At 42.9% G+C, this 13291-nt stretch overlaps 1 protein-coding gene across 1 annotated transcript in view; it reads left to right on the forward strand.

The window, feature by feature from the left end:
• PTPN9 (protein tyrosine phosphatase non-receptor type 9) overlaps window positions 1-11085 on the forward strand; it is a 60924-nt gene extending 49839 nt beyond the window's left edge. Inside the window, exon 14 of the mRNA XM_083712216.1 lies at window positions 9257-11085. Within this exon, the coding sequence (XP_083568342.1) occupies window positions 9257-9471 (215 nt within the window). The 3' untranslated portion in view covers window positions 9472-11085. The remainder of the gene's footprint in view (window positions 1-9256) is intronic.
• The last annotated feature ends 2206 nt before the right edge of the window (window positions 11086-13291 follow it).

Raw genomic sequence — 13291 nt, forward strand, 5'->3', positions numbered from 1 at the left:
CCAATCAAAACAATTATTTGACATGGCATTTTACCCCCACCAACTTCTTCTAAAATGCTCCACACAAGCGTACATGTGAACAAAAACAGAAAAAAAGACGTGGCCATAGCTCAAAAACCTGACCTGATTGAGCAAAACCAATGTGATTTTTGGATTCAGCGCATCAGATTTGTCCTAAATCAACTGAAAAAACGCAGACAACAAATTTGTTGTAGACCGGTGTAATGTAACCAGTTTAACTTATCTTTAACTTGATCAAATGGTTTTAATTTGTAACCTCCTTCCAATAATAAATCATATTATCTCAACCATTTGGTATCCATATTTAGTTTTTTCTGGGCCTTTGCCTCCATTGGTGAAAGCCATCTGGGAGTCTTTCTTTCTAAGAGATCTTTATATTTTTTTCCAAACATTACACAGCGATTTCCTAATTACATGGTTGGTTTGTTTGTTTGTTTCCAAATAATTTTTTCCCCCAACATGTAATTCTTTTCCCAACAATCCTTATTGTCACATTATAATCCCTTTGACTCTGCCGAGTCCTGACTTCCCTCCCTCTCGACCGCTGGTATATACATCACATACTTTTTGCTTATAATATTGTCATAAATCTACTGTTTTACATTGGAGGTGTTATTCCAGTCCTGCTAGTGTCTTAATATTTTTGTTGTTCTCCTTTATATATTCAGTAAATTTATTCCAATTGTTATTGTATCTCTGGTCCTCTTGGTCTCTGTCAGTTTGGCAAGTTCCGCAAAATCTATCATCTTCACCTGCCACTCCTGGATGGTTGGTAAATCTTGTGTTTTCCATCTTTGGGCCAGTAAAGTTCTTGCGGCGGCTGTGGCATACATGAACAAGTTCTGATCTTTTCTTTTAATTTCTTTTCCCACCAGATCTAACAAAAATGCCTCTGGTCTTTTAGGAAAAGTATACTTAAATATCTTTTAAAGTTCATTATAGATTAACTCCCAGAACTCCTTGTCACAAGTCCACCACATATGAAAGTAATCTCCGTCTATTTCCCTACATTTCCAACATTTTCTGTCTCTTTTCCTATACATTTTAGCTAATATTATTGGTATCAAATGCCATCTATACATCATTTTTAATACATTCTCCTTTAAAGCCATACATCCTGTAAATCTCAAACCAACATTCCATAATTTTACACATGCTTCCAGCTCAATATTGTGCCCAATATCCATCGCCCATTTATATCATCGATTCTTTAACCCCTTCATCTTTTGTGTACCATTCAAGCAGTAAATCATACATGCTAGAGAACAATTTTCCTTTAAACTCTATTAGTTAAACTTGGAATTTCGACTTTTTATCCTCAATCCCATTTCTCCTTTTATCCTCACTTAGTAGATTATTAATCTGATGATATTGTAGCCATCCCGTTAACTCAGTTTCAATTTGGTCATATGGTTTCAGTTTTACTGGTAATATCCTCGTATGTTACTCGTTTCCCTTCCATATTGCTTTTTTTATAAGATATTTATTAAAGTTTTCAATATTAATACAATAAAAAGAAAATCAAAAAGAAAGGAAAAAAATATTACAAAAATACAAAAACAAAAAATACATAAAAACGCACAAAAAATACATAAAAACACACAATTTCCCAGACCTCCTCATACCTCCCTTTTTTGTACATTCCAATTCAGATTGTTAGTTCAGCAAATCCTTATCAATAGATTTAAACCTGATTCTAAACCTTATTTTCCATATTCTCTTAGGGCATTACAGCTGGAAACCGCTTAATTTCTATCCGACATCATTCTAACATTCATTAATTTTGTAATATTTCTGTAGATAGTCTTTGAATTTCTTCCAATCTTCTTCCGCTGGCTCTTCTCCCTGGTCTTGGATTCTGTCGGTCATTTCTGCCAATCCCATATAGTCTATCACCTTCATATGCCATTCTTCCAGAGTGGGTAGATCCTGTGTCTTCCAGTACTTTGCAATAAGTATTCTTGCTGCTGTTGTAGCATACATAAAGAAAGTTCTATCCTTCTTTAACACCAATTGGCTGACCATGCCCAGGAGAAAGGCCTCTGGTTTCTTCAGGAAGGTATATTTAAATACCCTTTTCATTTCATTATATATCATTTCCCAGAAAGCCTTAATCCTTGGGCACGTCCACCAAAGGTGAAAGAATGTACCTTCATTTTCTTTACATTTCCAACATTTATTATTGGGCAAATGATAAATTTTTGCAAGCTTGACTGGGGTCATGTACCACCTGTAAATCATTTTCATAATATTCTCTCTTAAGGCATTACATGCCGTAAACTTCATATCTGTGGTCCATAACCGTTCCCAGTCAGCAAACATAATGTCATGTCCAACATCTTGTGCCCATTTAATCGTAGCAGATTTCACCGTTTCATCCTGAGTATTCCACTCCAATAGCAAGTTATACATCCTTGACAAAATCTTAGTTTTAGGTTCTAACAGCTCTGTTTCTAATTTTGATCTTTCCACCTGGAAGCCAATTTTTTTGTCCAAATTATATGCCTCCATTATCTGGTAATAATGAAGCCAATCTCGCACTTTGTTTTTTAATTTCTCATAACTCTGCAATTTCAATCTATCTCCTTCTTGCCATCCAAAAACATTGTTAAAACCTTCTAAGTCCAAAATGTCTGTGTTCTCAAGAAGCAGCCAGTCTTTCAACCAGCAGAATGCTGCTGATTCATAGTAAAGTTTGAAGTCTGGCAGGGCAAATCCACCCCTTTCCTTTGCATCAGTTAATATCTTAAATTTTATTCTGGGCTTCTTGCCCTGCCAGACAAATCTAGAAATATCTTTCTGCCACTTCTTGAAACAGTCCATCTTGTCCACAATTTGCAGTGTTTGAAACAAAAACAACATTCTAGGCAATACATTCATTTTTATAGCTGCAATTCGACCCAACAAGGAAAGCTTCAAATTTGACCAAATTTCTAAATCTTTTTTCACTTCCGTCCAATATTTTTCATAGTTATCTTTAAATAAATTCCCATTTTTAGCTGTCATATTAATCCCCTGGTATTTCACTTTCTTAACCACAGTCAAACCTGTTTCATTCTGAAACCTCTCTCTTTCAATCAATGTTAAATTTTTCTCTATAACCTTAGTTTTTAACTTGTTCAATTTAAATCCTGCCACATGACCAAACTCTTGAATTAGTTCTAGAACCCTTTTAGTACTAGATTCTGGCTCCTGTAACGTCAATACTAAATCATCTGCAAATGCTCTCAGTTTGTACTGTTTGGCTCCGACCTGTATACCTTTAACCAACCGGTCCCTTCTAATCATATTCAGCAGGACTGATATAAAAAGGAATGGGGAAATTGGGCACCCCTGTCGTGTCCCTTTTTCTAGGACTTCCGGGTCAGCGCCAATGATCAATGGCGGATTCCCTCTGAGCTCAGAGGGACTAGCTCCGTGGGTTCGGGTCTTGCCGCTGCGGCGAAGCGGGGACCCTTTAAAAATCGCAGGCTGAGGAAGCCTGCGAGCGTGGGGACTCGGCGGGAACCATTTGCGCCCCCTAAACTGCAAAGGAACCCTTCCAAGGGCGCCAGAGCGGAGAGGGGGTGAGGCGCGGGGGCTGAGAGTCGACTGCTTCTCCCACAGAGCGAAGCTGCACAGCCGTTATCGGAGAGCACTGACTTTTTCCTGGGACATTCGGATACAAAAAGCATCTACCCGTGAGTGGGTCTATTGAATTAATTGGAGGAAAATCAGAGAAATTTGGATGAAATTGGGTGCCGAATCGGGGAAGGTATAAACAGGAAGTCTGCCTCCCCGACTTGTAAACAGATTAAAGCAAAGAGACTGCAAAGCGGAAACTTTGAAAGTCTTTTTAAAAGACGTAAATCCTGACATTAAGAAGGTGGACTCCCCTCCAAATTGCAGGGGTGGAGGGGGAAAAAGAACTGTGAGTTATTTACCTGCATGAAAAAGGGGGAAAGAAAGTTAACATCTGCTGCTTAAAACCTGGGAACAGGCTGCCCCCAGACAGAGAAAGCTGGCTAGTGAAAAGCTAGTCTGCAAAGTAAGACTTTGTGAATTGACTCTGCAAAAGGGATACAGTGTTTCTGGACTTCTCCTGACTATAAAGTAACTTTGAGCTACTTTGAAGCTGATGTTTTTCAAGGGAGGTGAGGGACTTTAAAAGACTTTGGTTTTAAGAAAGTTGCAAACTCTGGACTGTAACTGTGTCCCCCTAGAGGAACATTGCTATTGTTGCAAGAACAACTGGGCTTTGGGAAATTTTCCATTCAAAACAATCTCTACTAGCCGTGGGAAGTGACCTTGGATTTTCATGAGAGTGTTATGGCAAATGATAAAGGAAAATTAGAGCAGTTACAGGAAGACTACGAGGTCTGGCAGATTGTACACAACACATCAGCGCAGGGCTTCAACATCTGGAGCTGGTACAACAGGGGCTGTACCTGTACAGGCTAAAGCAAAAGTGATGTCTGAAGACGTTTTGGCACAGGCCCTTGGGAAAATTAATGCATCTTTGGAAAACTTGGCTAAGCAAGTAGCTGAGACAAATAAACAAGTAACTGAAGCATCTGCCAAAATTGATGTGAATACCACAAGTATTGACAATTTGGGACAGAAAGTGAATTTGAATACACAGTCCATCGAAAAATTAATTGAAGAATCTGCTTCGACTCTTCTGCTGTCTTCCTTCAAATTTGAAAGATAGCCCCTCTGGAAATTCCCACCTAAAAAAGATGTTCTTTCTGTCAGTCAGGTCCCTGTACTGAGATCTCAGGTTCAAAAATTGCCGTGGAATTTCTTTAAAGAGCACCACCGATTTGTCAGGAATGTTAAGGCCTTTTTTATAATGATGTCCCAAAATGATATCTCTTTGTTCCTTGGTCTTAAAGACCACAATACTATCGTAAGCTGTTTTGGTCTCTTTTTTAGGGCCAAATCTGTAAGCTTTCTCTACCCAATCTTCCACTTCCTCTTTTTTCAGATCCCAGAAATCCACAAAAAATCCTATCAAAGATTCTCTGAGTTTATCTTCTTCCAGAAAAGGGACCCCTCTCAATCTCAGATGTGATTCTTTTGCACTCAATTGGAGAAAAGCGATTGAATTTGCATTTTTGTACTGCAAGCGTTCCAGATCCTGCGCACTCAATTGGAGAAAAGCGATTGAATTTGCATTTTCATACTGCAAGCGTTCCAGATCCTGCACTCTAACATTCTCCAGCTGTGTCAACCTTGCATCGTGTGTTTATCTCATCTTTCAAATCTTTCATGTTGATACTTAAATGTTCAATCTATTTCCCCAAATTTATAGAAGCTGTGTTACGATCTAATCCTTCTTTAATATCATTTAACATTGACATCACCAACTCCTCAAATTGTGGTGCTGCTTTAGAACCACATCTCATGCTTTCTCCTTCTGAACTCATAGCTAAAGAATGTCAAGGTCAGTCACACAGTCTGGTACAATAAGGAAGAAAAACAAGTTCCCTCCACCAATCCCACTGCAGCCGGATCAGGAGCAGCTTCCTTAATCTTTAAAACTCATTAAATCCCAACGACAAAAATGGCAAAGAGAAAATTTTCCAAGGCTCCCCTTGCTCTGAGGGAATCCGAAGACACTTTTTATCCACTTTAAAATGTTGCCAGGCATCACAGGAAAGTTTATAACCAACTCAGTAGAGACGGGGATTGAATGTTTCCACTTCCATTGTGATGTCACAATGGAGACTAGATCTGGGTGGTCCGGTACCGAAAGAGGATATCTCAGACTTATTAATAGATTTCCAAAATAGCACAAATTATCCAAAGCCCCCTTTCCTCGGGGGGGGGGGTAAATTGCTTGCAGAGTTTTAAAAGTTTTTCTTTCCTTTTAGGCTTTGGTCTTAGCGCACCGATTTTTACTTTGTTCCACAAAGGGGACCGACCCCCGTTTTTAAGTCTCCCTTTTCTTCCCAATTTTCCAAATCAAGTTTTTAAGTACTTACAGTTCCAACTTTCAGTCTCTTTTTTAATGAAGGAATTGGCCACTCAAGCTAGCCAGTATCAGAGCTTTGCTGCTTTGAAGGAAGCACTCATTTCTGCTGTGCTGCGTCTCCCACCCCGCTCACTCTTGGGGCTCTAATGAGCTTACCGGGGAGCAGGGGAGTCGATAAAGTGCACCTGCTGGAACACCAGGTCCTCAAAACGCCCGATCTGAGTTTTTTTCTGGGGAACCGCAACGCTCTCACGGTCTCCCCAACTTCAAAGCGCAAGGGCTCTTTCAGCCGAAAGAGGTCTCGACTGCCATAACTGTGCAGTCAACCAGAAGTCCTTGTTTTGACCTATAAAGCCTTAAACGGCTCAGGACCGCAATACATGTGAAACTCAGAAAATTAGAATATCGTGGAAAAGTTCATTTATTCCAGTAATTCAACTTAAAAGGTGAAACTAATATATGAGATAGACTCGTGACATGCAAAGGAAGATATGTCAAGCCTTTATTTGTTATAATTGTGATAATCATGGTGTACAGCTGATGAAAACCCCAAATTAACAATCTCAGAAAATTAGAATATTAAATGAAATCAGCAAAACAAGGACTGCAAATAGAGCAATATTGGACCTCTGAAAAGTAGAAGCATGCATATGTACTCAGTACTTGGTTTGGGCGCCTTTTGCATCAATTACTGCCTCAATGCGGCATGGCATGGATGCTATCAGCCTGTGGCACTGCTGAGGTGTTATGGAAGCTGAGGTGTTATGGAAGATCTTGGCGGTGCGGCTTCACTCCACAGGCTGTAGCCGACCCTCAGCACCGCGCCACTCACCCGCCACCGCTCCGAAGCCTTTAAAAAAGCACCTTTGCGGTTTAGGGGGGGCGCAAAAGGTGCCCACTGGATCTTCTTCTTCATAGGACTCTGCTCCTGTGATTTTTAAGGGTCCCCGCTTCGCCGTAGCGGCAGGACCCGAACCCGCGGAGCAGACTTCCCCCGGAGCTCCGAGGCAAGTCCGCCATTAATCGCTGGCGCTGACCGGAAGTATGTCTCTCATCTTTCTCTTGGCAATGCCCCATAGATTCTCTATGGGGTTCAGGTCAGGTGAGTTTGCTGGCCAATCAAGCACAGTAATCCCATGGGCATTGAACCAGGTTTTGGTACTTTTGGCAGTGTGGGCAGGTGACAAAGTCCTTCTGGAAAAAGAAAGCAGCATCCCCATAAAGCTCATCTGCGGAAGGAAGCATGAAGTGCTCCAAAATCTCCTGGTAGACAGCTGCGTTGACCCTGGACTTAATGAAGCACAGTGGACCAACACCAGCTGATGGCATGTCTTCCCAAATCAACACTTCACACTGGACTTCAAGCATTTGGCATTGGAAACTTCACACTGGACTTCAAGCATCTGGCATTGTGTGCCTCCCCATTCTTCCTCCAGACTCTGGGTCCTTGGTTTCCAAATGAGATGCAAAAGTTGCTCTCATTAGAAAAAAGGACTTGGGACCACTGAGCAACAGACTAGTTCTTTTTTTTCTTTTTTTTAGCCTAGGCAAGATTCTTCTGACGTTGTTTCTTGTTCAGGAGCGGCTTGACAAGAGGAATACAACATTTGAAGCCCATCTCCAGGATCCGTCTGTGTGTGGTGGCTCTTGATGCCCTAACTCCAGCCTCAGTCCACTCCTTGCAAAAGTCTCCAACACATTTGAATGGTCTTTTCCCGACAATCCTGTCCAGGCTGTGGTCATCCCTGCTGTTGTGCACCTTTTTCTTCCACACTTTCCCCTTCTGCATAACTTTCCATTGATGTACTTTGATACAACACTTTGCAAACATCCAACTTCTTCTGCAATCACCGTTTGAGGCTTTCCCTCCTTTTGGAGGGTCTCAATGATGGCTTTCTGCACAACTGTCAGGTCAGCAGCCTTCCCCATGATTGTGCTTCCTACTGAACCCATTGCAGATGTTATGGATTGAATAGCTACTGCACCTTTTCACAATATTCTAATTTTCTGAGATTGTCAATTTGGGGTTTTTATCAGCTGTACCCCATAATCATCAGAATTATAACAAATAAAGGCTTGGCATATCTTGCTTTGCATGTCATGAGTCTATCTCATATATTAGTTTCACCTTTTAAGTTGAATTACTGAAATAAATGAACTTTTCCACGATATTCTAATTTTCCAAGTTTCACCTGTACTTTGTGAACCACCTCTTTCCATATGAACCTTCCCGGACCCTGTGATCATCTTCTGAGGCCCTTCTTTGTGTGCCTCCTCAAGAGGTTTGGAGGGTGGCAACACAAGAATGGGGATTTCTCAGTAGTGGCTTTTTTCAGGGTTTTTATTGGGTTATTGCTTTTATTTTTATTTTATATACTGTGATCTTTTTATGTGAACCGCCCTGAGACCTCCGGGTATAGAAATTCAATAATAATAATAATTAATAATAATAATTAGAGAAAAAGAAATTTGTGAGGCAGCCAGGGCTTCCTTATTCCTATTTGTGTATACGTGTGATATTTTTCAGGACAGTGGACTATATCCAGAGTTTTCTGTCCATGAGTGCAAGGGCTCTTGCACTAGTGGATGGGCGAGTTTCAGTTTAGCGCACTGGAGGAATCCAGTTCAGCACCTGCATTCGCAGATCATTGGACAGTAGACTGTTCCTTCTGTTGCTTCTGTTGCAGGGCAAACGTGGCGGCAAACTGCTTGATCTTTCTCTTGCATCACAGTGTTCTGGTGGTGCAAAACGTTTCGGCTGCAGAACAAGTATACCTTTGTTACTTTAAATTAGCACTTCATTGGATAAAACCCACAATGAATGAATGAACATTTGGCTGAAATCAGTCATAGGGTTTGAAGAACATGGGTGGGGAACCAAAACGTGGGGAACCTGTGGCCCTCCCGGTGTTAAGAACATAAAAAGAAGAGCTTGCTGGATGTGGTCGCTGGCTACTGGCCCGTCCAGTCCAGCATCCTGGTCTCACAGTGGCCAACCAGATGCCCAAGGGAAACTGGCAAGCAGGACCCAAGCAAAAGAGCCCTTTCTCCTCCTGCAGTTTCCAGCAACTGGTATTCAGAGCCACCAGCTGTGGAGGCAGAGCAGGGCCATATGTCTTGCAGGACCACCCTCCCTCCCTATTGGTCCATGCTGACTGAGGCTGAGGGAAGCTGGAGTCTAACAACACCTCAAGGGCCCCAGGATGTGGGGGAAGGTGGATGTGGAGTGTCCAAGGGGTCCTGGCTTGGGTATGGCTTACGGTGATCTTCTTCCCCCAGGTACCTTCTGTGCTCTGGACATCTGCCTGTCTCAACTGCAGGACGTGGGCACGCTGAATGTGCAGCAGACAGTGGTGCGGATGAGGACGCAGCGAGCTTTCAGCATCCAGACCCCCGATCAGTACTACTTCTGCTACTTGGCCATCATTGAGCATGCGCAGAGAGAGAACCTGCTCCCTTCCTCCTATGCCTGGGCAGGGAAGGAGAAGAGCTAATAGGAATCCTGGCCCAGCGGCCACAGAGCAGCAGGGACGAGGCCAAACCCTGTTTCCTCCCTTCCTCCCTCTTGACCAAACCAGATTCGTCAGCATCTTCAGATGCAGCTTTGCCCAGAACACTGATTTGAGCCAATTTTTCTGCTGCTGAGGCTATCAGAAACTTACTGTTTGACTAGCTGGCTAGCTCAAGTCGCAACTAGTAGCCATGGGCTATGAAGGCTTGCATTCTCCAAGACTAGCACCCTTGATTGAACTGTGCCTTATTAAAAAAAGAACAAACCAAACCTCCAGCCCTGACTTGCCACTGGAGGCAAACAGGGAGAAGATGGAACTCCTTGCCATCTCAGTGTCCTCCACCTTCTGGAGACAGAGGGGGTGCTGCTTTCCTGGTTCTGATGCAGAAGGGGACCCTTTCCAGTTATATCCAAGGCCAGGCTAGAAGAAGATTTCCGTCTTGCCCACCACTGAATCTAGGTGTATTCTTGTCTGTATGTACTTAATTAATACACACTCCTCGTTCAAAGATGTAGCCAGTATTCTCTTTGCATAAATACGATGCAGAGTCCTAATATCTTACAGGGACCTTTTGTATTGAGTGGCAGCATCAGTGTTATGAATTATGTTAATGGTTCTTGTCTGCCCAGCCTGCCCAAGGTTGGTCTTGCCCACTGTGCCATCCCAGTTCACCCACTGATGTAGCTGCAACATACACACACTTGCAAGGGCACACCTGTTGTGCAGAGGCATACAGGTTGCGTGCAAGTTGTGATGTCGTATCACACAAATGCCGCAGTGCCTGGTGTGTGTGTGTGTGTCCATGTGATGTTGCCACAGCAGGATGCACCTTTAACCTGCAAGGATCCTCCGTGCCACATCCCAGTGGGATTCTTCTCCCCTGCCTTCACCTTTCTTGCCTGTGATTGTATCTTAAGCCTGCAGAAAAGGTTATTAGCTGGGGTGCAGATCTGTGGGTCTCTTTTCCTGCGATGTGGGGCGGGGCATGTGGAACCCACTTGCAGTTTTGCTGCTAGCCAGGAATGCTAGGCAGTTGTTGGTACGAAGGACTCAGCAGGGGACAGTGAGGATGGGAGTGGCCAAATAAGTGGGGCTTAACCCCCAAACATCTAGGAGAAGGGAGGTAGAGGAAAGAGACTTGATATCAGGCCTCAGATCTGTTCTCTTCCACAGCCCGTCCTATCCGACAAAACCTTGAAAGCCAATTTTGTTTAAGTGGGGCAATTCTTGCTCTCTACATCCAGTTCTTTCTCCTTGCGCAGACTGGGAGCTCCTGTTTTCTTAAAGCAGGCTGACAGCCAACCTCCACCCCAGTTTCTGCTTGGAGAGGAGGAGGGTGGCATCTGAGCTGCCCTCAGTAACTTTATACTGGAATAAGCTCTTTTGAATGCACATTTTTTTTTATTTTTTACAATCCCTTTTTCTTTCTTTCTCTCCCTCTCTTTCTCAGTTTTGTATTTAACATTAACTTGATCAAGTCCGAATTGGAGATAACTGTAAATGTTCCTATTTGCTATTGTATGGCGATTTCTTTCTCTCCCTCCCTCCCCCCCCCCAGTCTCTCTTGTATTTGCAAATAAATATACCTACAACCCACACCTTCACTGCCGTCTCATTTGTTGCGTTGGTTTAAAGCAGAGGTGGTGAAAGTCAAGCCCCAGGGGCCAGTCAACCTGCCTGTTAGGACTCTTCCCCAGGCCCCCTCCATTCTCATACTTCCGGCGCTGGTTTTGCCTGACAGGAACAGGCCCTTGAGCTGTGATAATGCTTCCTGCTTTCCTGTATGAAGCAGGGTGCAGAGAGTTGGAGACGCCTCTAGTGCTTTAGCCTGGCTCCCATAGCAAGTTCCGAGTTGCATCTGTTTGCTCCACCCCCTTTGCCTCTGGCCCCACCCAGCCTGGCATACAGCTTTCCAAAAACTGATGAGAGTGTGTGCTCCTCAAGCTGGAAAAACATTACTTGGCCCTCAGTTAAAGCATGTGAATGACTGGGAGATTCCTGGTGTGGGTCAGTTTCTGGTACCAGCTTAAACTGTCGTGATTTCTTTCCCAATTTCAGTTTTGCACTGAACATCTCTCAAAAATAGTTGATTTGTTTATTTTTGGTGAGCTATTCTTGGAGGTGTACTGCAATACAGTGGTACCTCAGGTTACAGACGCTTCAGGTTACAGACTCCAATAACCCAGAAATAGTACCTCGGGTTAAGAACTTTGCTTCAGGATGAGAACAGAAATCGTGCTCCGGCGGTGCGGCGGCAGCAGGAGGCCACATTAGCTAAAGTGATGCTTCAGGTTGAGAACAGTTTCAGGTTAAGAACGGATCTCCAGAATGAATTAAGTTCTTAACCCAAGGTACCACTGTACTGGATTGATGCATGGAGCAGATGGAGGAAGCCCCTATTCCATCTCCGAGTTCCAAAAATCCAGTTAATATATAGTCCTCAAATCCAGGCTGTATTGGATTTGTATTGGATCTGGTAAGAACTGATGAATTAGCATAGATAATGTTTTTGCATGATCCTAGCTGAAAGGCCAAGAAGCAGTCAGATCATTTACATACCTAATTTCCTACAAACCCACTGTGCTCCAAGCAGCTCACAGAAGATGGGAAAGTGGGAAGCTGTTTATAGGAGTCAAACCATGGCAGAAGTTCTCTAGGATGTCTGAACGGATCTCTCCCAGCCCTTTCTGCGGTTGCTGGAGATTGAACCTGGAACCTGTTACATGCAAAGGAAATGCTCTGCCAGCAGTGCTTGGGCTTTCTAAGAAGCCAAACAAAATCATTGCACTTTTGAAATCCGTGCTTTTGGAAAGTTCAGTCTGCCATATTGATTAAAAATGGCATCCAGTTGTACCCAAGCAAAATACAAAAACCTGCTCCTTGGGAGCAGGTAAAATTGGGTTACAAAAGCTAAGAGGAGTCCAAATGCATAGCAAATGCAGAAACAACTTTCCAAAATTTATAACAGATAAATTCCTCTCATGCAAGAGTTACTTGGCAGTGGCTAGTATCAGTCCAGCTTCTTTTCTTTAAGTCCTTCACAAGCTGGCATTTCACCCCACCCGTCGCACCACAACAAAAAGCCCTTTAAACATAAGCAATTTATCTCATTTATTGAGACCTACTAGACACCACCTTTGCTGCTGTTTTGGTCTCCACCTGGAGTGGAAAGAGGATCATTGATTCTGGTTTCTCCTATTCTTTACTTGATTATATTTTCTTTCTTTTAAGAAAAAGAAAGAAATCAAGGTAATTGGGTGGTTAAAGCTCAGCTCAAAATTGCAGGCATTTTGTTGGCAATAAAATGACTCACTCTTCTGCTTCGTGCAAATCCTGTGACCTACCTCTCTTTGGCAGCACCTTTGACTGAACTCATTGAGGATTGTTATATTTGTCCAATATTTAGTTGCTGCCTTTGTTGCAAGGAAAGAGGCAGCCCTTTTTTTTCTCTACATCCCAGTCATAATTACTGAAACCAAAACACCCACCGAGTTCTTTGGCCCATGGCTACAAGTCAGGGGCAGTGAAATAGCAATGGCAAAAGATGAAATACGTCTGTCTCTTGACAGCACAGAGGGTTTCCCAGTTGCCTCCACATCTTACCAGCCTGTGAAGTGAAATCAATAACTCGTCATGGAATCCCAGGTCTCAGTACCTGTGATTTCCCCCTCCACCTTCCTAAAAAATGAATTAAACACTTCCATTTCCAACCACAATTCAAGTGTTTAGCTTTACAATCCTATATGCCTTAGAACCCAGGAATATGGATGGATGTGAGAAACTATGTGGCATAATGGCTAGA

The sequence above is a fragment of the Podarcis gaigeae genome (assembly GCF_964106915.1).
Source record: "Podarcis gaigeae genome assembly, chromosome: 14".
NCBI lineage: Eukaryota > Metazoa > Chordata > Lepidosauria > Squamata > Lacertidae > Podarcis > Podarcis gaigeae.